This window comes from Sitophilus oryzae, unplaced genomic scaffold (assembly GCF_002938485.1).
Source record: "Sitophilus oryzae breed Bouriz unplaced genomic scaffold, Soryzae_2.0 scaffold_476_pilon_pilon, whole genome shotgun sequence".
NCBI classification, from domain to species: Eukaryota; Metazoa; Arthropoda; class Insecta; order Coleoptera; family Curculionidae; genus Sitophilus; species Sitophilus oryzae.
This window is the reverse complement of record NW_022147058.1, coordinates 856,336-880,732: the sequence shown is the minus strand read 5'-3', so window position 1 is coordinate 880,732 and position 24,397 is coordinate 856,336. Positions and strand designations below refer to the sequence as shown.

Sequence of the window (24,397 nt, the reverse complement as noted above, 5' to 3'; positions counted from 1 at the left end):
GATCCCTCTGTGATTCCGTGGAATCAAAGTTGCGGGATTTACCGTGCGGGATCTGCGGGATCGACACTAGGGGATTCCCCTTACGGCTTGGCCATTAAAAATAAGTGAAACAAACAGGTTAATTGTTAGATTTCTTTCTGGAGTGCCTAAGTGAAGAAAAGCGTTTAACTAGTACTCGTGGACAATAACGTCAAATAAACTGCCGGACATGATTATCGGGACAATCAAAATTTTAGGATGCGGTTTGGACCAGGTTTTAGATGCATCTATTGTGATTAAGATTCTATGTGGTTTTCGAAAATATGAAAATATATTTAGCGAATTCTCGTATACAGGGTGTTTTATAAGAGTGAAAATTTGGTTAAGAATCTTTTTTACCGCAAATTTACAATTTTTAAAAAATCGAAATTTTTACCAAGTACGACTAATCTGTACTGAAATTAGAAAAAAAAACAATTTGATCGGTTTTTTATTTTTTTTTGTTTTAAGGAAAATACGACGTTTTTTATACGATGGTCCTAAATGGTACAAAAAGCTTTGTACATTCTGCATATGCCAAAAAATTATTGATATAGAGTGTATCTGAAAGCAGATAACTAACACAAGTTAAAAACAACTTCAACATCAGAATAATATTTTTATTTATAAAATAAGTAGATAAATTATAATAAAATTTAAGTTTATTTAATATTAAATATATTTTTTGAACACCCTGTATACATCGGTCCAAATTTCTGTACAGATAGTTTAAGATACACGCTATATCAATATATTGTGGGCCTATGCAAAATGTACAATGCCTTTTGTACCATTTAGGACCAAATGTATGACTATAAATGCATATTTTTCGAAAAAAAATCGTATTTTCCTTAAAACAAAAAGTTAAAAAAAACACCAAATTGTTTTTTCTAATTTCAATACAGATTAATCGTACATAGTTAAAATTTCGATTTTTCAAAAATTGTAAATTTTCGGTAAAAAAGATTCTTGACCATATTTGTACACTATTATAAAACACCCTGTATACGAGAATTCGCTAAATATATTTTCGAAAACCATATAGCATCTTAATCACAATAGATGCATCTAAAACCTGGTCCAAACCGCATCCCAAAATCGGAGAGAGAAAAGAAGAGCATTTATTGTTTACAATCCCGCAATTTTGCGGATCCGCGGGATTGATTGCTTTAATCCCGCGGGTTTGCGGGATTGAGATTTTGGTGCGGGATTGCATTCCCTAAGCGTATTTGGAAGAAGCATTTTTTAACGAATAATTTGGTACCACACACTTGGAATGTCAAGTCAAATTGTCGTTATGAATCGCATGTTGCAATTTCAAATAAACCATATTCGAAAATGTCAAAAGTTGACATATAATATGTCATTCTATTCAGAGTGTCATTTTCTATCGAATAAAGCAACAGAACACCGACGATACCATTTAAAAATTAAAAGTTTTAGTCACATCCGGTGAAACAGCAAAACAATTGAATTCGTCAGTCGATTCTAATTTATGTCATAGAAGATAGAGAGTCGGTTTAATGGGGAAATAATTGCAGTTTTGTGGGGTCATAAATATAAGACTTTCAGATTTTTGAAAAAGTTCATGGCTTACCAGTTATTTTGAAAAAAACAAATTTTGGCTATTTTAAAAATTGTCCCTAATTCCATTATAACCTATTTTAGACAAAAAGTTTTCAGATAAAAGTTGTAGATAATCATATCCTAAATGAGATAATGTCCTCCGTTTTTTTTCTAGAGCCTGTCCTTTTTGAAATTTGACACAAACATATGTTTTTTTTAAATGGAAACGATAGTTGGCCATGACTTCATAGAAAGCGCCATTTTTTTAAGCCTTTCAGCGATATAAGCTATAATATGTTTTTTTCGAAAAATTACTTCATTTCCAATTATTTTTATAGTTGTTATAGTTGTTATAGCCAATTCTTATAATTTTAAACAATTTCACTTAGTTAGCTATGGAAACAAGTTTAATCGTCTTTGCTCTCAGAGATGTGCAGCTGTGCATCCAAATTTTGTAAATTAAAATAAACAAAAATTGTAAATATGAATTTTTCAAATGAAGAAAAGCGTGTAGGATTATTGGTTCAACTTGTCTTGGCCATACATTTTCAAGGATACGTTGACCGGTGAAGTTTTTTAGAGAATGGTTTTCAAGACATGTTAGAAAAGTTAAATTTAGTTATAGCTAATTCTTATCTTTCTTGACTAATTTCACTTAGATTGCATGGTATTCTTATTCTGTTATGATTTATAACTTATAAAAAGTCAGAATGTATTATTAAACGGTTCTTTACAATTTATATTACACAAACTAAAACTTAAAAAAATAATATCACTACGTACACTTTAAGTTATTTTAGAAAATTTTCAAAAAATCCGCCATTGTTTTGAGTTGCATCTTTTTAAAACTAAATTTCTACCTATTCTCAGACAGAAGGACTTGTCGACTTAATTAAACCTCTCTCGTACCGCCATACTAGTGCCTCTCTCAATTGATAAGTTTTTTTGTAAACCTTATTGTTAACCATACCACATAAAAAATCTGAAATGGATAGGTCAGGTGATCGAGGTGGCCCATGCAATTGGTCCACCTCTTCCTATCCCCGAGTTTGCATAATTATGATATAAATAATTTTTAACATTTCTTTCATTATGGGGGGGGGGTCATAATGAAAGTCATGTTGGAACCACTCCATTGATGCGCGAGTATCTACATGCTTTTCTTCACTTGAAAAATTCATATTTACAATTTTTGTTTTGTTTACAAGTTTGGATGTGACAGCTTCACATTTCTGAGAGCAACGGCGATTGAACTTGTTTCCATGGCTAACTAAGTGAAATTGTTTAAAATTATAAGAATTGGCTATAACTGAGTAATTTTTTGAAAAAAAACATATTATAGTAACATCCCTAAAAAGCTTAAAAAATGGCGCTTTTTATGAAGTCATGGGTTTTCATTTAAAAAAACATGTCTGTGTTATATGTCAAAAATGACAGGCTCTAGAAAAAAAACGAAGGACACTATCTCATTAAGGATGTGATTATTTACAACTTTTATCTGAAAACTTTTTGTCTAAAATAGATTATAAAGGAATTAGGGACAATTTTTAAAATAGCCGAAATTTTTTTTTTCGAAATATCTAGTGAGCCATGAACTTTTTCGAAAATCTGAAAGGGGCATATTAATGACCCCACAAAAATGCAATTCTTTCCCCATTTAACCGACTCTCTATCTCCAGTAGTTTCCGAGATACCCGTAGAGAACATCGTAGGAAACTCACCCTGTATATTAATACACCAAATCTCGATTTTTTATTTGAAAAAATAAAAAAGTTATAAGGGTGAGCCAGTTTTAAGACGCACCCGGTATATTGGCCCTTTTAACTAAATCATCATCCAGTAAGACCATACATTGGTACTATTGACCGACGTTCCAACTAGAGAAATATTGAAATGCCACTTCCTTGAATTCTGGAGAGCATCCACAATTACTTCAAAAGAGAAAAGGATCCAAGTTAATATTTACAGTTTTAGGCTGTTCAAATACATTTTTAATTCAAGGTCCATGTCTCCTTTATCATAAGTATTTACATTTTTATTGGCCGTTTTTCACTAAATCTTCATCCAGTAAAACCATACAATCGTACTATTGCTAGTACCTGATTCGATACCCCTTGTAGAAGTATTTATGCTTACCTCCTGTCTTGTTTTACTAGGTTGGTTGACAACATTCTGTTGCCTTTCTGACCTTATAGTTTTACTTATGAAAGTAATTGCATTAGCACAACCTACTGACAAATGAAAACATTTGAACCTAGGATCTAAAATACTGGAAACCGCTAATATTGTTACAGATCCAATTCCCTAGTTTTTTTTTCTATCATTTTTAATCAAGTCGCTATGTTTATATTTTTATGAATAGCGCGTGAGAATTACAAATAATAATAAATAATACGTTCGAAACCTAACGTATCGATATGATACGATACCGGTCAAAGTGTACACTCGTATCGTATCGTATGGAAAAGATTGATACAAAATATCGATTATTAGGTACCGAAAGAAAATGTATCGATACTTCAAAATATCGTATCGAACATCCCTAGTTTAACTCCATTTTTGAAAAATCCTAAATCTAAGTGTAAAACCATTTTTGGTATATTCATTAAACCTTTTTATATTTATAACATTATCTCCAAACATTAGAGAAACGGTACCTTTTTTGCGTGTTTTAAAGTGTTCATTATGATTTGCTACAATTTTGAATGCATTTTTATTTCTAAATTTTAAAACAAATGTTCATACAATGATTGTAATATGATGTTATGAAACTGTATGTATCAAATTATTTTTGCGTTTGCATGTGCTAATTATGAAGGTGCGTTTGGCATAATAGACAGTTAAAGCACGGCCAAAGACGTAGACGTAAACGTATCGTTTGACATGTACGCTTGCGCAGTGAGAAATTCACTTGCGTTTAAGGATACGTGATACGTATCTTTACGTGCCTTCACGTAGGTACAAAACGCAAACGTATCGAGCCGAAGGAGTTTCGATTTTCAACGTTATAATGTTGCCGCATCATTTGAAAAGTAGTAGTATCTTTCTTATTTTAATTGAAACACCCGGGATTCGCGCCTAACTGAATAGGGCCCGTATAAAGCTAATAAAATAATTCCTCGGCTATTAATATTCACATTCACTGCCTTCGAAAATAAACTTAGCCCAGAACACGGTTGACTATTTTTTTTTATTTTAATCGATGGATAGCAAATTGTATCGTTCCACGTAAAAAATTCTGCGATAGATATGCTGCAAACGGAATATCGCATCGCAGCTCGCACCGTCTGCAAATGGTCTGCAAAACGGTGCGTATTTAAACATATTTTGATTTTTAACGTTTAATTGATTTATTATACTTTAAATTTTATTCAATTTTCCGGCTATACATTACTTAAAAAAACAGTTCAACGTTTAATTGGTAAAAAATTAAATATTCATTTAATTAATTTAATTGATAAACTAATTCAATTGGGTGGAAATTTTTGGAAGTTCTCAAGCATAAACAAATAAATATTTTAGCTACACATGAAATTGTAAGTAAAAGACCACAAAGATATACCGGGTGCATCTCAAAACTGGCTCACCCCTATAACTTTTTTTATTTTTTCAGATAAAAAACGAGATTTGGTATGTTAGTATATGACATAAATTAGGATTGATTGACGTTATCAATTGTTTTCGGTCACTTCCTGTTTCACCGGGACTGACTACAAGTTTTGATTTTTAAATGGCACCCTCCATATTTTTCTACTTTATTCGATAGAAAATGACTTTCTGAATCGAATGAAATATTATCATGTCAATTTTTGACATATTCACTCAAAAACAAATTGTATTTTAAAGTTCAATCTAGCGTGCCATGGCTGTGTTAAAAACACTAATTTTTAATCAAGAAGCCTTGGAAAAATAGATTTGAGCGTCTAGTCCCTGACCGGTTAAAAGATGCCCATATCATATTTTTAATCATATCTTAACTTTTTCAAATGGAACGATGGTGGCTCATTAGCATATTTGGAAAAAGCATTTTTTACGAATAATTTGATACCACACAGTGGGTATTTCAAGTCAAATTGTCGTTATGAACTGCATGTTATAATTTCAAATAAACCATATGCAAAAATGTCAAAAGTTGACATATATGTCATTCTATTTAGAGTGTCATTTTCTATCGAATAAAGTAAAAAATATCGATGGTGCCATTTAAAAATCAAAAGTTGTAGTCATTTCCAGTGAAACCGGAAGTGACCGAAAACAATTGAATATGCCAATCAATCCTAATTTATGTCTATACTAACATACGAAATCTTTTTTTTTTATCTGAAAAATTAAAAAAGTTTCGAGACGCACCCGGTATTTAAGCACACAACCAATGTATAATGCAAATACCTACACAATAATACAAGACTATATTTTATTAAAATAAAATCCCTAGTGTGTAAATACAATTTAATAAACCTCTATATTTTTACTAGAATATTTGTATTGTTGATATACTATGTATAAATGGTTTGTTAATTTTAGTAGCATAAATCACGGTAAAGAAGTAGTTTTCTTATCGCTTAAAAGTGATTTAGTGAAAAGCTGATTGTGAAATTAGCGATAACACCACGAACTGTAATAGCTTTGGTAATAGTAACTTTAACAACGGAAATATAAATTGAATTCCATACATATTCATACATCAAATAAATAAGGAAGTTTTTATTTTTACATTTAATATTCAAATAGGTTTTCAGTTAAAAAATGTTCAAAAAGAGGTAAAATACCAGTTTAAATATGTATGTATATTTACTATTAAAAAAAATAATAATTTATAATAACCATGTACAGGGTGTCCCATTTTCGAGTTTCTTGTTTATTGTAGCGGTACAACGGTGCGGTTTTCACATTACAGCGCTTTCAGATGGAGCGGACCGTCCGCGCGGATGTTTTTTCAAGATAGCCGTCGACGAACTCATCCGGACAGAGCATACGCGACCCATGTGAAATTGTTCATATAAACTCATGGCCCATGGTACTTGCTTGAAGCGCGGAGCTCCGCTCCATCTGAAATGATGCTGCTTTTTTTGTGAAACTAAAGATGCTGCACATAGATTTGTCCTAGCCCTCTTTAGTTCCTGAAATACAAGGCGAATTTGGAATTGTTCCATTTTTCGACACCCCTCCTATCTTTTAGTTTTCTTATAACATATCGAAAATGACAAAAATGAGTCCCGTACAATTTTTAACCTAAAATTCAGTGGCGTAACTAGTAACTAGATTTTCGCTGGGAGCTGTCATTCTTGAAATATTATGACTGAAACTTACGTTTCTTTAATCGGATATCCTGTGTATATATTTTTTCTATTTTATTTTCGCCGTGTTATGAGGTTTTTGAAATATAATATACTCTATACTTATCTTCATAAGCAAGGTAAACAATGCATTATTTAACTTTTTTAAAATTCGCGGCCGGTCTAAACTAGGTAGGTAATTAAAACAATGGAATAATTTATCCGTTGTCAAATTTTTTAGTCAGTTTGTGTGTGTAGAAGTGGACCAGAAATATGAGTGGACCAATGACAATGACTCTGATTGACAGCCTGTTATCTAAAAGCTGCACAAGTTAATTTTCTGTGCAGTTTGTTAAGATAAAAGATAACGCGATGGAAAGCAAAATTATCTGGTTAAATTAAATAAAATAAAATAATTATACTCTTTTAAACTAGGCTAATTTATGTTGATTAAAAAGGTAAATAATGCCTTTTTTACCTTATTTATAAAAATAAGTGTAATGTATACCAGGTGCGTCTTGAAAGTGGCTCACTCGTGTGTAAATAAAGGCTCACTCGTCTATAACTTTTTTTTCAGATAAAAAAAACAGATATGGTATGTAGTGGAGTGCCCAGAGATTTTTACCTCGGAATTCAATTACTGTGAATGTATTAATGTGAAACCTTCTGTATTGCGTTTTATAGATAAAATACTAAAATGTTTACCCATTTTTTTTTCGTTGCTTTTAATTTTTTTAATTCTTTTTCTAAGTAAATTTATTGAAATAAATAAATCTAATACATAAGCTATACCTATCTGCTTATATTCTAATCATTGAAATTTTGAATGAAATCGAATTATACCGGGTGGCGCGTCATATACGACGCGGTTTTTGCAAGGAGAACAAAAGTTTGTATTGAAATGACATTTTCTGAGCTTATGTAAGTCAATTTAAAGTATTTTCTAAAATTATTTTATCATCTAGATACATCCTTTCTCGATGGTTTGTTTTTTGGTTCATCTCATTAGCTTTATTTTTGTTGGAAATATTCGGTTTTAAAAAAGGCACTAACATTTTTCGTAATTTTTACATTAAGACCATGCCTTTGCTTTTGGACCTAGTCAACAAATGTAGTAAGTTCTAGTCCCGAAGCAGGCCTTCTTGACATAAGATTTGCTTTATTTAATCTTCTTCTTGTAGTCCGTTAGTTAATATGTACGGTTCTTAAGTGCAATTCATTATCAATTTGAAAAGCTGGCAAACGGTGGTTTCTTAACAATAAACTTACAATAAGTCGATCGTCTCGATTAGAAGTTCTCATACGAAGGTCCCTGAACGTCTATATTGACGTCCTCATGGACGTAGTCATAATTCAAAGACCATTTAATATATTCTATGGTATTAAGGTATTTTTGGAACCAGAATTTTATAGCAAATTCACTAAACTCGAATAAATAAATGATATAGTATATTTGACTAACCCTGTATATCTATAAAAATATTTTTGAAATGTCAACTACTATTAAACATATATTTTGTAAAAGGTTTGGAGTGAAAATCTCAAATAGGAATGCTGATACAGAGCTTTTCCGGAAAAGGGAGCCATCTTGTATGTATGCATTTGTATATGTGTGTGTTTATTTAAATACTAAAGTAAAAGCAACGAATTTAAATAGGTAAACTTTGTAATATATCTTATTAACAATACAATGCAAAAAGTTTTATAAAAATTCGTTCACAGTAAATGAATTCCGAGGTTTGTATCTCATAAGGGCTTAAAGCACTCCACTAATGTTAGTATATGACATAAATTAAGATTGATTGACGTGTTCAATTGTTTTTGGTCTGTTTTCACCGGAAATGACTACAACTTTTGACTTTTAAATTGCACCCTCGGTATATTTCTACTTTATTCGATAGAAAATGTCATTCTGAATAAAATGACATATCATATGTCAACTTTTGACATTTTCGCTAAAAATAAAATCGTTTTTTAAATTTCAATCTAGAGTGTCATGGCTGTGTTAAAAACACTAATTTTCTAAGGAGCCTTGAAAAAATAGTCTTGATCGTCTAATGTTTTTCGTGTCTTGTCCAGGCCGGCTAAAATATGGCTAAATCGTACTTTTAATCATATCTCAATTTTTTCAAATGGAACAAGGGTGGCTCATTAGCATATTTGAAAAAAGCATTTTTTTAAGAATAATTTGATACCACACACTTGGTATTTTGAGTCAAATTGTCGTTATGAAAGTTGTAGTCATTTCCGGTGAAACAGGAAGTAACCAAAAACAATTGAATACGTCATTCCATTCTAATTTATGTCATATACTAACACACTAAATATCACTTTTTTATCTGAAAAAATAGTTATAGAGGTGATACACTTTTGAGACGCACCCGGTATATTAGTCGCACTTAAAAAAACATAAGTTTGACTTATATTTCGAAAATGACAGCTTAAAGGGAAAAAGCAGTTACAGCACCGGATTCTACGTGAAAAACTCTACGAGACTCAGTTTACGCCTTTTCGATAAGTCATATAAAATAATCAGGCTACGAACGGAGTCAAAAAATGCAACATTTTCAAATTCGCCTGTATTTCAGAAACCAGGTTTGTGCATAGCATCTTTAGTTTCATAAAAAAAACTAGCTCAGTGATCTTGGATACTCATAACTAAAACCCCATAAAACTAACGAAAATGGAACATCTTGTACATTTAATTCACTTCCTAAATGGTTGGAATTTAGACACAATTAGGTGCATATATCTAAACTTAATTATTTTAGTTTAGTAAATAAGTTAATAAAGGTCTATTGCAAATAAAATTTATTAACCAAGTTGTAAAATATTTATCCCTACATAACCTTCATAAATTAAGAAAAATAAGAAAACAAATACCTACGTACGAATATTTCCCAAAATTAGCGAATAACTTACAATTCGGTGCTCTGAATGTTAGAATTAAAAATATGACTTAAAATAAACATAACTTAAAATCAACTTATTCTGAACTAGTTAGATAATTTGGTGTTCAATTTAAAAATATTTAGGGCAGATAAATCTCTATTTTAAAATACATTACTTGCTATAATTTTTTGTGTTTTAAATTATCTAAATATAATTTAGGTATAGATTACCATGATTCACGGTAACTAAGTAGTTTTGGTACCATTTAGAAACAATTTAGTGAAAAGCTAATAACTGTGAAATCGACGAAAAATTCAATAGACAGACCGGTTTATTATTAAAAAATCTTACCTTTTACATTTGACGTTTAGAAAACATGTTTATATTCGACAAACATCAACTTCGAATTAAATAAATTACCAAACACTACAAGTTTTAAATTTAAACTATTTATTATTAAATAAAAGTTACGTTCGATACAATCATCTGCCCGGTCTAATTAAAAATAAACATACTAATAGCGTATACTAAATAGTTATAAATCGAATGTAAATTTAATTCGCTCGGGAACCCAATATTTTAAACCCATTAATATAAATAACGTTTTATTACTCTGTAGTATACGGTTGTTTATAAAAATAATCTTATAGAACAATAAAAAAATCTTAGCGTAATCTCGAGATAAAAAAACAGGTATGTTAATTAAAAATAAAAACAGGCACGGAGATCTTGGAGTAATTAGAGAACGTACTTGACGGCGGCGCGGCGCTCTTATAACGATCGCGGACAACTAATTCCGCAAGGGCATTGAACCAATCCCGGTGCTCCGATAGAATCGGCGTGCGGATGGGCAGAAACGTTTCCTAAAAAACGCCACATTCCTACCTCGATATCGCCGCAGACGAAACTAGCAGCAGCAGACTGAGGGCGGAGGCCCAGGATTTCGATGCCGCCGCGGCTCGTTCCCGCATACAAATAACGAGACGGGGCAGCGAAATCGTAACGGGCCGGGCCCGTTCCTTCGCACGCACGTACGCGGCACTCGCTCGCACCCACCGAAGGGGAGACAAATACAATATACAGATACACTCACACCACACGCATCGATCTTATCTTACGGTGGATGCTTGGACGTGTTTACCTTTGTGCGTTTGAGAGGAATGGGAGCTGCCGTGAGACGTACGCCTCATCGCAGCGCACTGGCCCCGGCCGCCGTCGTCGCTCTTAAAAATGAAAAATCTCCGCGATGCACGCTAAGAAAATGGTGTTTTATTCGACTGGCGATAATCGGTCGGAGCGGCGGCAAACGCAAGGCCAGCACCGGCGAAAAGCAAAGCGGTTGCTCGCTGTCGACGATCCGGCTCTACCGGCCCGATAAAGTCGCTGGCTCTCGTCCGTATTGATCTCTCCGAAAATTTGCACTTCTTCCGAGCCAAAAGAAATCGCGACGATCGTTAGCGAATGTAATAATTACGACAGTATTTTTTTTTCAAACGTCATAAAAGTATTCATTATTGCGAAGTGATTGATAATATAAAAAAATAATTTTAACGCCTAGGCATAAAAATAAAACACTTTTATGCCTAAGCACAAAAGTACGAAAATATGTTATTAAATTGACATCATAGATGAAGGAAATAAATTTAGATTGGAATGGCCGTCAAAATTTTAGAACGCGAAATTCTTTTGGGTCGCGACCTTTGTACGCGATCTAGCGCTGCTACAGCGGTTGTTAAGAACAACCGCAGACAAAAACAGAAATAATTTTCTCTTGTCCATATCTCTTGTCAAAGTCAGAATCTTCAAAAACTATAAAATAGATAGTGTGCCTAGAAGAACAGCCGAACTTCTGCGGGTACGAGACGGACCTACGCGGTATTGATGAATAATGGTAAAACTCACATTCACTTTTTATGTAACATGTTCCTACATTATAAAGTTAATTTCAGTTTTGTTAGCATATCTCTAGGTAGAAAAAATACAAGTTAGAGTAAAAATTGATTATCTTTTATTCCAGATAAGTTATCGTAAAAATTCCAAATACGTCCCGAGATATTAGTCTTAGCTATACTATACCCAGAACTTATAATTCTAGTTAATTTTTTTTTGGCAAAATGGCAGCAACACAAAAATTACATTCCTTTTTTTAAACGGTTTTATTTAGCTCGACCCGTACGGTATTTATTTATTTGTTTGTTTATTTGGGTCAAAATTAGAAATTGAAATTTAAGTACCTTCCTGTTATCAGATTGATCTGAAATTTGGTACACACCTTTAGTTCCGATGACAATACAATATAGTAATATCAATAACATTGTAAATCTAAGATGGCCGCCGGTACAAAATGGCGGATTTCTTATTTTTCCACAACCCCCTCAATATGGGTATCAAATGAAAGGGCTACACTAGTAGAATACTGTGATTATGACAAAATTTAAAATCCAAGATGGACGTCGTTACAAAATGGCGTATTAGGTGAGGGCATAAGTAGTCGTGTCCAGAACAGTTGTGTCCAAGATTGTGTGACGTTAGAAGGACAGATAAAAAAAATAGGTGATTAAATGTACCTACGTAGTTAGCGGTAGCTTTACCACCCAAGTTAAGGTAATAGGTTAAAACGTGCTGAGGACTGTATGGCATTAGGGTGGCTAAAAATGTAATGTCGCAAGCGTTTTCCCCTCAAGATTGGGCGCCTCTTGTTGTATATTATAGCCTTGCCCCTCTACTGGACCTCTGGGGGGTCGACCGTTAAAATGTCCATTACTCGTGGGAACAACATGGAAACAATAATAAAAAAAAACAAACAAAAATAAAAACGAAACTGCTACACAACGAAAAAGAAGGCTCGAAATGGCGAAAGAAAAGTATAGAACGAAACGTGCAAAAGAAAGTGAAAATGAAACCTATAGTCGACTACAGAAACGAAGAGAACGGTTAGCAACAGAAACACCTGAGCAACATGATGCCAGGTTAATAGCACAACGTGACGTTGGCTTACCATCAGTACTTGAAATATTTGTAGGAGTAAAAGTAATGTTGCGGTCCAAAATTGACGTTACAAAAGGATTGGTAAATGGTGCTATAGGCCACATTACAGAAATTGTTTGGCCTCAGTTCCGTCGAACCCAAATGTACGAAACAGATGTATCATCAGTTTGGATTGACTTTGGCAGAGACGGCATACACGTTATACACCTGAAAGCCATACAGTTTCCAGGAAAATTCAATTATGGTACGGCTGAAAGAAGGATGTTACCCTTAATTTTGTCATGGGCACCCACCGTCCATAAAATGTAGGGCAGCACAGTCGACCATGCAGTAGTGTATTTGGGCTCAAAATTGTTTGAGGAAGGGCAAGCACATACGTGGCTCTAAGTCGAGTCAAGTCTCTGGAAGGGCTATGTATTGAGGAATTAGATTGTAATAAATTATCAGGTAAAAAATCATGTAATAATGATGCACTAAATGAATTAAATAGAATGAGGAATATTCGGTAGGCATTTCCGTTAAATACTAAAAACTAGAAAATAAAAAATCGGTAAAAAAACTTTTAAGTTAAACGGTTTTATCTTATGTGCACTGAAAACTAGAAAATAATAATAACAATTAGGTATTTTGAACTTCTAGTTCAGAAATATTTTAGTACTAGGCAGAATAGCTTTTAGGCATATTAGAATAAAATAAAAACGTGGGGCCCATTAACTATTGCTGTAATACTTTCTTCTATACTAAGTGTGGATTGCATCGACTTACTATAATCTAACTGGAGATTTTGACAATCAATAACCAGCCGTGGCGGCTTCACCAGCGAACGCCGAGCTCATGATCTACCAAAGTATAAAGATATGCTTTGCCATAGGTAGGATTTCAGAGGGGCCCCACGTTTTTATTTTAGTATAATATGCCTAAAAGCTATTCTGGCTAGTACTAAAATATTTCTGAACTAGAAGTTCAAAATACCTAATTATTATTATTTTCTAGTTTTCAGTGCACATAAGATAAAACCGTTTAACTTAAAAGTTTTTTTACCGATTTTTTATTTTCACATCCTGTATCATAGAAAACTAAATCTCATACAAAATTTAGAAAAATCAGATCAATCTACGAAAAACGATCCTTAATATGCTAAAAAAATCAACAAAATTGGTCCATTTTTTCAAAGTTACAATTCGTTGAAAATGAGTAAAAAAATCGCTGTGGTATTTAATTTGACGGGCAGTTTACTTATTGCTAACTTGTGAGTTTAAGTTTTATTTATTTAGTACTCAAACCGGTGATCATAATTGTGAAAAAGTGACATTAAAAACTTAAAAAGCTGTGCTGTGAACTGCAAAAACAATTGTGGATCGTGGCATAACGTCGGTTTCGAATGTTTCATTCACTTTCAGGTATTTCATAAATGTCCTTATAAAAAAATAAAGTTTCTTGTATGCAACACACTGTATTTTATTTATAAAATTAAAAAATAATAATAAATTTGATTAAACAATATTTGGCGATATAATTCCGGAAAAAGCCGAATCGCTCCGAAATTTTCAAAAGCTTTGAGTCGCGACCGTTGCAAGAATAGCGCCAAATAGTGTTTACATTGTCCTTATGGGCACTTTCCAATCTAAACTTATTTCATTTATCTATGATTGACATAAAGTCTCAAATTCAACGAGCGTAACCATAGTGTCTCGATAATTACATACAAGTTATTACTTTTAACCTTACCCCCCCCCAACCCCCCACCGCCACCCCGTTCACCTTCTAATTTTACATGTTCTTTATATACCGGGTGTTGCATCGTCGGACGTTGCATCGTCGGACGGGTGTTGCATCGTCGCACCTTGGATCACACAAAATATAAGATATTTGATGGAGACTCGAAACAGAGCATTAAGCAAATATAAAAAGAGAAAGACACTTCAGAATTGGGAGTATTATAGGCAGCTTCGAAATTTTACAAGTGCTACTATTCAAAGAGAAAAAAAGGCGTTTCTTGAGTATAATTTACGTAACCGCAGTGCAAAAGATAATTGGAAGCTTCTGAGAAACTTGGGTGTTTATTCCAATGATTCCAAACACATTCCTGATTCTGTGGGTAGTGCTGAGGATCTTGGCGAATTCTTTATCAGTTCCGTTAGGCCTACCACTCCCGATCCTCATACTTTGAATTTCTACTTACATAACAGGAAGAAAACAAATGCGTCATTTGAGTTCAGGATCGCTACGGTTGACGAGGTACGCTCAGCTTTTTTATCGATCGAATCCGAAGCAGTGGGTACCGATGGTATTGGATTGACCATGCTCCTTTATTGTTATCCAGTTATTCTTCCGTACATTGCGCATATTATCAATTCATGCATTGAAACTTCCACATTCCCTTTGCGTTGGAAGTATTCATTTCTACTTCCTGTGCCTAAAGTATTCAGTATCACCAGTATGAGTGATCTAAGACCAATAAGTATCCTTCCAACCCTCTCTAAGATATTTGAGAGGGTTCTTGAATCAAGCTGAGAGAATACATAATAAACATAGTCTCTTGCCTCCGATTCAGTCGGGATTTCGGAAAAACCACAGTTGTACAACAGCATTACTCAAGGTAACGGATGATATTCTGGAGGCTGCTGATCGGGGTGACCTCACTGGTTTGGTTCTCTTGGATTACTCGAGGGCTTTTGATAAGTTGAATCATCAACTCTTATTAGCAATATTAAAGTTTCTTGGGCTTGAGTGTCGCGCATTGAAACTTGTCGAGAGTTATCTCTCAGATAGGACACAATCTGTAAGATTAAATGGCACGCTGTCTAGTGTTCGACATATTAATTGTGGTGTCCCACAAGGATCAATTCTGGGTCCATTATTCTTTATCCTCTACACATCACAGCTCGATTCGGGTTTGAGAGATTCAACGTCGCTTCGCTTATATGCAGACGACACGCAAGTGTATATGTCTTTCCAACCAGGAAAAATATTGGAAGCCAATGCCATCCTCTCTAGTGAACTTAGTATACTTCTAAAGACATCATCTAATCATTGTTTAGACATTAATCCCAATAAATGTTACGGTCTTTTATTTGGTAGAATACAGGCTAGAGACCAATATGAAAAATTGTTTTCTGTGTCTTTGGACGGAAAGAGGTTGAATAGCTGTAAATCTGCAAGGAACCTTGGTGTGATTATGGATACTCACTTAAGGTTTACTGAACATATTAACAAATGTATAAAAAAGGCCTTCATAAATTTAAAACTGATCTACAATCAACGTTACATCTTAAATCCTAATCTCAAAAAGAAATTATGTGACACCTTAGTTCTTTCACAATTTACCTATTGTGACTCACTATATGGACCGTGTATTTTAGATCATGATGCTAAACGCATTCAACGACTACAGAACTGTTGTATCCGTTTGATAGGCAGTATAAAAAAATATGATACAGGTATCACAAATAAAATGGCGGAAATTGGTTGGCTCAACATGGCTGGGAGAAGAAAATTTCATTCATACTTACTAATTTATAAGATAATCAATAATAAAAGTCCATGTTATTTGTTTGATAAAATTAAATTTAGGTATGATGAACATTCACTGGACTTGCGTCACAAGTTTAATATCGCTCCCCCTATACATCGCACAACTCTGTATGAGAGATCATTCAGTTATCAGGCATGTCTTTATAATAGAATTTCTGTAAATCTTAAAATTAACTCTTATTTGAAATTTAAAAGTTCTATACGACAGTTAATATTTAATTCTTCAATTTAAATGTTCAGATCTTATAATCTCCCGTCATGCCTCCATTTTAGTTTGTTTTGATTTATTTATTTATCTACTTAATGTACTTACTTGTTAATTACTTTCTGTATAATTATCTATAATACGGGATTAATTATTGGTTGCTTTTTTTACTCATAGAATTATTCTCTTTGTGTATCTATCATATATAAATACTTATCAATTATTTCATGTTTCATGTATAAATATTTAATTAATTGATTTTCGGTATATTCTAACTATGTTATTCTACCCTTTAGTTTTCTATTATAATTATTATTGATTTATTATAATATTTTTATATAATATATATTAATTATGTCTACTAATTAGGGTTAAGTTAGGAAGTTAAGCTTCAACTTCGCCTTTTGTGATTTTTTTAAATTTCGCAATAAAGTCTTTATTATTATTATTATTATTATTATAGGAAATCCCATATAAATTTTAAGGGGGTCAATTATTGGCTTCCCTAATTATTTTAGAGAATAATTTTATTTAAGTTTATTGAAGAGCACTAAAACCCACATTCAAAAGAATAACTTTAGATATTTTTGATTAACTCGTTTACGAGTTATCGCCGATTTCTTTTTAAATATTTCTCCTTTCTTATGGCCCTGTATTTACTTATGAGCACCAATCAAGGTAAAAGATAACTGTCAAATGAAGTTGTCATTTCAGAAATTTACCTACTTAGTGCTTTATTATTATTGAAAACAATTCTCATTCCTACATCGGAAATCTTAAAGATGTATTTATAAATACAAATTAATATGAATTAAAGTAAAATAAAGTAATCAATTACAAGGTTAATTATAGTATTATTACAATATTCAATAACTTATTAATTTAGGTACTATTAAATTGTTGGAACTTTAGGATTTAAGTAGATGTTCAAATATTCCTCCATGGACTGCTAGACAATAACCCAGGCGATCATAAAATTCTCTTCTTACATTCGCTAGTTGGTAAACTGAAATTCTATTGCATTCGGCAGAAATAGCATTTTTTAGCTCGTTTAGATTTGGGTATTTTTTATCCTTGTATATCCTGTTTTTAAATGGCCCCAGAGAAAGAAATCATTTGGCGAAATATCAGGAGACCTTGCTGGCCAATTTACTGTATGATTTAGGCCAATAACGTTTCCGTTAATACTATTGTCTAAATATTCCCGAACTGCCAGGGTACTATGTGCCGTGCAGCCATCCATTTCGTACCAAATTTCCTGATTTTCCCTAGCGGCATCATGTAAAGCAGGTAAAATATGATTTTCGAGTAGTTCCAAATAATATTCTGCATTTAAATTTCGCGTAAGAAATAATGGCCCGATAATATTGTCCAAATATCCTTGCCCAAACATTTACTTTCTGTGGATATTGCGTCCTTGTTTCAACAAACCTGTGTTGGTTTTCTTTGTTCCAATATCGATAATTTTGAACATTGTTCATTATTTAAGGTAAACGTGCATTCGTCAGTGAAACACAGGTTTTTTAAAAATTCCCTATCCGTGTTTGCTCTTTCCATCATATCAAAACAAAACGCCTGCCGCCGTATTTCGTCCCCATCTCGTAGCTCTTGGTGCTTTTCATATTTGAAGGAATAGTAGGGTCCGGTGAACTATCCTGACACACGAATTTTGCATTTTTCTTTTTTTTATCATAAAGTAACCATTTTTAGTAGTAGTTTTAAATAAAAATAAATGGAGATTATGCGCAGAATTTTAAAATATTTTAATTTGATTTTAGTAATTTTTGGCACATATTTGACGTTATGCAGAATTTTAACGCTTGATTTGACATGATAGCGACAGAATAAAAAACAATGTTGTCAGTTTCATTGAATTTTCTTTTTTTGTTTTCTATTTTTATTTTAAATAAATAGTCATTTTTAATAATTTTGTACTAGTCAAACTCACACCAAAGACTAAGCAACGCAATACGGCGTATTTTGATCGCTTCTACCAACAACTCTAAATAAATGAAAAAAATAAAAACAGTGTTAAAAAATAAAAACAGCGTGCAATCTATAAATACAAAAAAAACTCACACCAAAGAATAACCAACGCAATCAAAATAGGCCGTAGGCGTATTTTGATCGCTTGTACCAACAACTCTAAATGTGAAACGTGTTTTTCCGCATCAGATTTTAGTCAAAGATTCCAAGAAATTCATTTTAAGGTAACATAAACTTCATTTTCTAAGAAAAATCGTGTGTCAGGATAGTTCACCGACCGGAATAGTATTTATGTCGTTTCAAAATTCGAAACGCTGTAGTGTGATCTATTCCTATTTCATCCTCAAGTTTCCTTGTGCTGATCTTTCCATCGTTCTCTTCCACGCACAATAAAACTTCCAAGTCGGTATCATTCTTGCATCTTCTCTTTGTTTCTGCCTTGCTTCACATTTGCAGTTATTTATTAGGGTACCTTTGGTCTCAAATCTCTGGATATTCCTTGCGATTGTAGATTTTCCAGGTATCGGTCTATTCGGATAAAGAGCAGCAAACATGTCCGACACCTTTTGATAACTATTTGAATACCATTTAATCATCAATACTTTTTCTTCGGTAGTGTAATTCATGGCTAATATTTTCGATGTAGGTATGAGTTTTTAATAATAATAATAAAGCACTAAATAGATAAATTTCTGAAATGAAAACTTCATTTGACAGTTATCTTTTTCCTTGACTGATGCTCATAAGTAAATACAGGGCCATAAGAAAGGAGAAATATTTAAAAAGAAATCGACGATAACTCGTAAACGGGCTAATCAAAAATATCTAAAGTTATTCTTTTGAATGTGGGTTTTAGTGCTCTTCAATAAACCTAAATAGGATGATTCTCTAAAATAATTAGGGAAGCCAATAATTGACCCCATTAAAATTTATATGGGATTTCCTATGTCCCGCTCGACGATGCAACACCCGGTATAAACATTTATGTGTTTAGACATATAAAATAGAGGGCCAACCGAAAAAGTCCTATATTAGGTTTTTGGTTTGTGATTTTCATTTCAGTTTTTTTCAGAATATGGGGGCAATGCACAGGTAACACAATTTCAAAAATTTCAAAAAACACCCTGTATACCGGGTGCGTCTCAAAAGTGGCTCACCCCCTATAACTTTTTTATTTTTTCAGATAAAACAACGATATTTGGTATGTTAGTATATGACATAAATTGGGATTGATTGGCGTATTCAATTGTTTTCGGTCACTTCCGGTTTCACCGGAAATGACTACAACTTTTGATTTTTAAATGGCACCCTCGGAATTTTTTACTTTATTCGATAGAAAATGACACTCTGAATCAAATGACATATCATATACAGGGTGTCCAAGGCTGAGCGTGCATTAGAAGTTTTTATAGAACTACAACATCTAGCTCGGAGATTTTTTGCACATCATAGTTTCACAACGAGATCTATCGATTAAAAATATTTTCAATATGGCGGCACTTCCGGAAATACCGGAAGTTGACAGCAACTTTCTTATTTTAAATGGGTGCCTCCATTTTTTATCAGCTATTAGATATCACTAAAGAGCGAAAATACGAGATATATTTTTATAAATACACTTTAAACTCTTAAGCAGTATTTGTACTATAGGAAATTCAAATAATTCGTTTCCTGACAGATGGAAATAAATTGTCTGACCGTTTGACACTTAATGTCAAAGGAAGCTAGATAAAATCAAGAAAAATATACGTTTTCTAACTCAATCTTAAATAACTTAAAAACGATTTATTTAAGGTATAGGAACATGTATATTTAAAAAGTAACAAATTGAAAAACCGTTTCATTAGTGGAATAAAAAAACTGGGTTTCCATTTGAAAAAAATGATTTATTTTTTAATCACTCAATTCCATGACAGCTACCGCCATTATTATATGACATTTGAACAAGTTAATTTTTGAAATAGATAGCCACATGCCTTCTCTTTATGTCCAGTGGCTGTGGTAATCACTAAATTTGACTTTTAGGCTATACAAATTTTCTTGACAGGTAGTTTTTTTCGTCCAAAAATTTTAAATAATTTTTTTCTCAGAAACGGTTAATGTTAGATATAGAGTGTTTAACATCAATATTCATAGAATTTTACAGAGAATTTAAGTACATAATAAAAAATGGGGGTACCCATTTAAAATAAGAAAGTTGCTGTCAACTTCCGGTATTTCCGGAAGTGCCGCCATATTGAAAATATTTTTAATCCATAGATCTCATTGAAAAACAATGATGTGCAAAAAATCTCCGATCTAGATATTGTGGTTCTCTAGAAACTTCTAATGCACGCTCAGCCTGGGACACACTGTATATCATATACATTTTGGCATATGGTTTATTTGAAATTGTAACATGCGGTTCATAACGACAATTTGACTCAAAATACCAAGTGTGTGGTATCAGATTATTCTTAAAAAAATGCTTTTCCCAAATATGCTAATGAGCCACCCTCGTTCCATTTGAAAAAATTGAGATATGATATAAAAATACGATTTGGGCATCTTTTAACCGGCCAGGACAAGACGCTAAAAAAATTAGACGATCAAATCTATTTCTCCAAAGCTCCTTGAGTAACAATAGTGTTTTTAACACAGCCGTGGGACTCTAGATTGAAATTTAAAATAAAATTTGTTTTTGAGTGACTATGTCAAAAATTGACATATGATATGTCATTCGATTCGGAGTGTCATTTTCTATCGAATAAAGTAAAAAATGCCGAGGGTGCCATTTAAAAATCAAAAGTTGTAGTCATTTCCGGTGAAACCGGAAGTGACCGAAAAAAAATGAATACGTCAGTCAATCCCAATTTATGTCACATACAGTTGGATCAATGGATCTTTGCGTGCACGTCATAATCTGATGTCACCTAACGTCATACGAATCAATCAGTCGTCAAACTACCACCAGTGCCAGCGGCATTTTATTTCATACTTAAAAGAAATAATATAATTTCTTTTCCAAAATATTTGTAAAGTTTTTGGACGTTTTTAAATTTAAACCGTTTTACCTGAAATTTGGTACTCTTACACACCTTTTAATGCCAAAGCGAATGGTGATTATAAAAAAACTCCGTAATAGCACTGAAAGGGTACTTTCCATTAGGGTGGAAAGTACTATTGGTGGTACTTCTTTTATCCTTGTAGATACAGTAATTTCAATAAATGAAAATTAAAGCTAGGACTTTTTTTTATGTAAAAAAGCCAATCTTCGTTTAGTTCGAAACAGTGAACGGTTTTCAAGATATTTGCGTTTAAAGGTTCCGATGTATCGATTTTAGCATTAGCGAAATCAGGAGATTAATTTATTTAAAATTTCTTAACATTTTATCATTTCACTCATACTAAAATCGATGCATCGTAATCTTTAAACGAAAATATCTTGAAAACCGTTCACCCTTTCGAACTAAACGAAGAGCACCTGGCACCTGTTTTACGTAAAAAAGTCCTACCTTTTTATACACAGGGTGGTCCGAACTGTGTTCCGGAAACTTCGGCAGCATATTCTGCAGATAAAAATAAGTAAAAAAGTTCGTATAAATGTATATGTCATGAAATACTTAGTTTCGGAGATACAGGGTGTAGAAGTTTCATTTTTATTTCGATTTTTTCCAAATAATTTATAAAGTAACGTCAATATTTGGATGAAAATGATTTTATCTGGGAGTTTTTTGACTTGAGAAATTTGATTTTGATGTCAATATGACTCCTACTTGTAGAGGGCGCCACCTACATATGTTTTAACTGGTTTGAATAGTAATAACTTTTCGTCCTTATATAAAACTGTATAAAACTACAGTTAGTAAAGTTACAGAGTTAAAAATATACATCTACATTTTTTGCGTAAAAAAGGTCTCTTGGTAAAAATCGTTAATGGTCCTCGGGATATTTGGAATCGAAATTATCAATACCTATTATTATTATGTATAGAGGACAGAGGATAACCGTGGGATAACCGTTTAATCACTTGCTCGCATATCGCTCACAATAATAGTCGGTTTTCAGAGTAGTAACCTGGCATTTTTGAACAGAAATACATTACTTATTTTTGTTTTGTTTAAATGTTTAGATGGGATATATTAATTATAATATTTATTTAAATTATAAAGATTTTTTCTCCATACTTTATATTTTAAGATTTATAGTTTTTAACCATTGATATAATAATAAAATGTTGTTTTTTCTGTGTAATAATTCATAATACGTCAGTTTTCGACTTTTAAAATTCCATTTGACAAAACCACAGTTGTTTATTTGGATTAAGGCTTTGGAGATTTTGCTTTATTTGCATTTTTAATTTTCAATTTACGCGTTTTCTTGTAAAAAACCTTTGCTTGTAGTTGTACGTTCAGTACGTTGGGAGACTATATTCTGATGAAAGTTTAATCGAAATTTAGTGTGATTAAACGTAGATATAAAGTGAATGATTTGCGGAATTTGCCAACAAGAACAATAACAATACAGTGAAAGCTCTCCTTGCGGACAGCTCCAATAAGCGGACATCTCCCTTAACCGGCAAAGTTTCCTGGAACCGAATTTCAGCATGTGATTTTCAATGTTAAATGCTATCCGATAAGCGGACGCTCTTTTAAATGGACGCGGACACTAGATTATTCCGCTATGCGACTAAAAATCTCCTATAAGCGGACGCGGAACGAGATTTTTAGTCGCATCCATTCCCCGTTTTATATTAGATTATTCATCTATCTAGTATGCATCGCGTTTGTGCTGATATTTTGTCGTTAGTTCAGACAGCACTGTTATTGGTATAGTAATTATTTTGTTAAAATGTCACCGAAAAAAAAGAATGCTTTCCTTTAAGAAAAAGATGGAAATTTTTAATGTTTTAGATAAAGAAACAGTTTCAGTTAGTAATTTAGCAAAAAGGTTTAATATTGGAAAAACGCAAGCTGCTGAAATAGCCAAAAATAAGGAAGATACCAGAACTAAATGGCAATCTGGAATTAATACAAATTAAAAAAAGACTTTCGGAAAAAGAAGGTTTTATTATAGACAAAAAATGTTTTGAGTGGTTTGTGAAACATAGAAGCCAAAACATTCCAAAAAATGGAGAGATTCCGCCAGACACACATTTTAGACTTTTTTCAAAAACCCCAAATAATATTTTAAATATTATATACTTTGAATATTTTTAACATATTATGCTTATGTACACGTAATTTTAAGATTTATATAAATTAAATTCTTTAAAAACTATATCGTATTATCTTTTTTTTTTCCTTATTACTATTATATAAATCATATTGAGTCATAGGACGTCGTAATGTATGCATGTATGTACATATGTAAATGCAATCATTAGTACATACATATTTATTTGTAATTTTATATTACATATATTATTTCTTAGTCCTATCCTTTAAGCTGACATCTCTCATAAGCGGAAAAAATTACTGGAACCGTCAGTGTCCGTTTATGAGAGCTTTCACTGTATTGCTGTATATTTTATTTCATTTTTTTAAACAGTTTTTAAAGCGACAGCTGACTCGTTGTAAGCCTTAAGCTCGGCCTTAAGTAAAATTTTATTACTTAATATTTTTCTATTATGAGGGTTCACAAGAGAAAGAGGTTGAAAATCCGAAACAATCATCATTAACAATTTTTTTTCGATTATTAGTTAAGCTGTGCCCAAACAATACAGTTGGTAAATTCAATTTTAAAACTGGATATTATGTCGCAGAAAAACTTAAAATATTCACAATAACACAATGCTACTACGATTTATTAGATACTACAGTTTATTTTCGGTGAAAGTACGCTATGAAAAAGTAAAACAAAATATATTTTTTATCTCAATGACCGACCGCCGACAAATAAACAATAAATAACGAGCCCCCATCCGATTTTTCCCAACACTACTATATTTCAT

General features: G+C 32.5%; 1 protein-coding gene across 9 annotated transcripts in view; it reads right to left on the bottom strand.

Moving 5' to 3' along the window:
- The window catches only part of LOC115886250 (ankyrin repeat domain-containing protein 12), an 80,202-nt gene that overhangs the window by 45,047 nt on the left and 10,758 nt on the right, over positions 1-24,397 (bottom strand). The window contains exon 1 of one of the 9 annotated variants that reach the window (XM_030905344.1): positions 10,894-11,038. The exons of the other annotated variants lie outside the window; for them this stretch is intronic. Coding sequence (XP_030761204.1) covers positions 10,894-10,942 — 49 coding nt within the window. The 5' untranslated portion in view covers positions 10,943-11,038. Of the gene's footprint in view, positions 1-10,893; positions 11,039-24,397 lie in introns of those variants that run through there. 9 annotated transcript variants of the gene reach the window in all.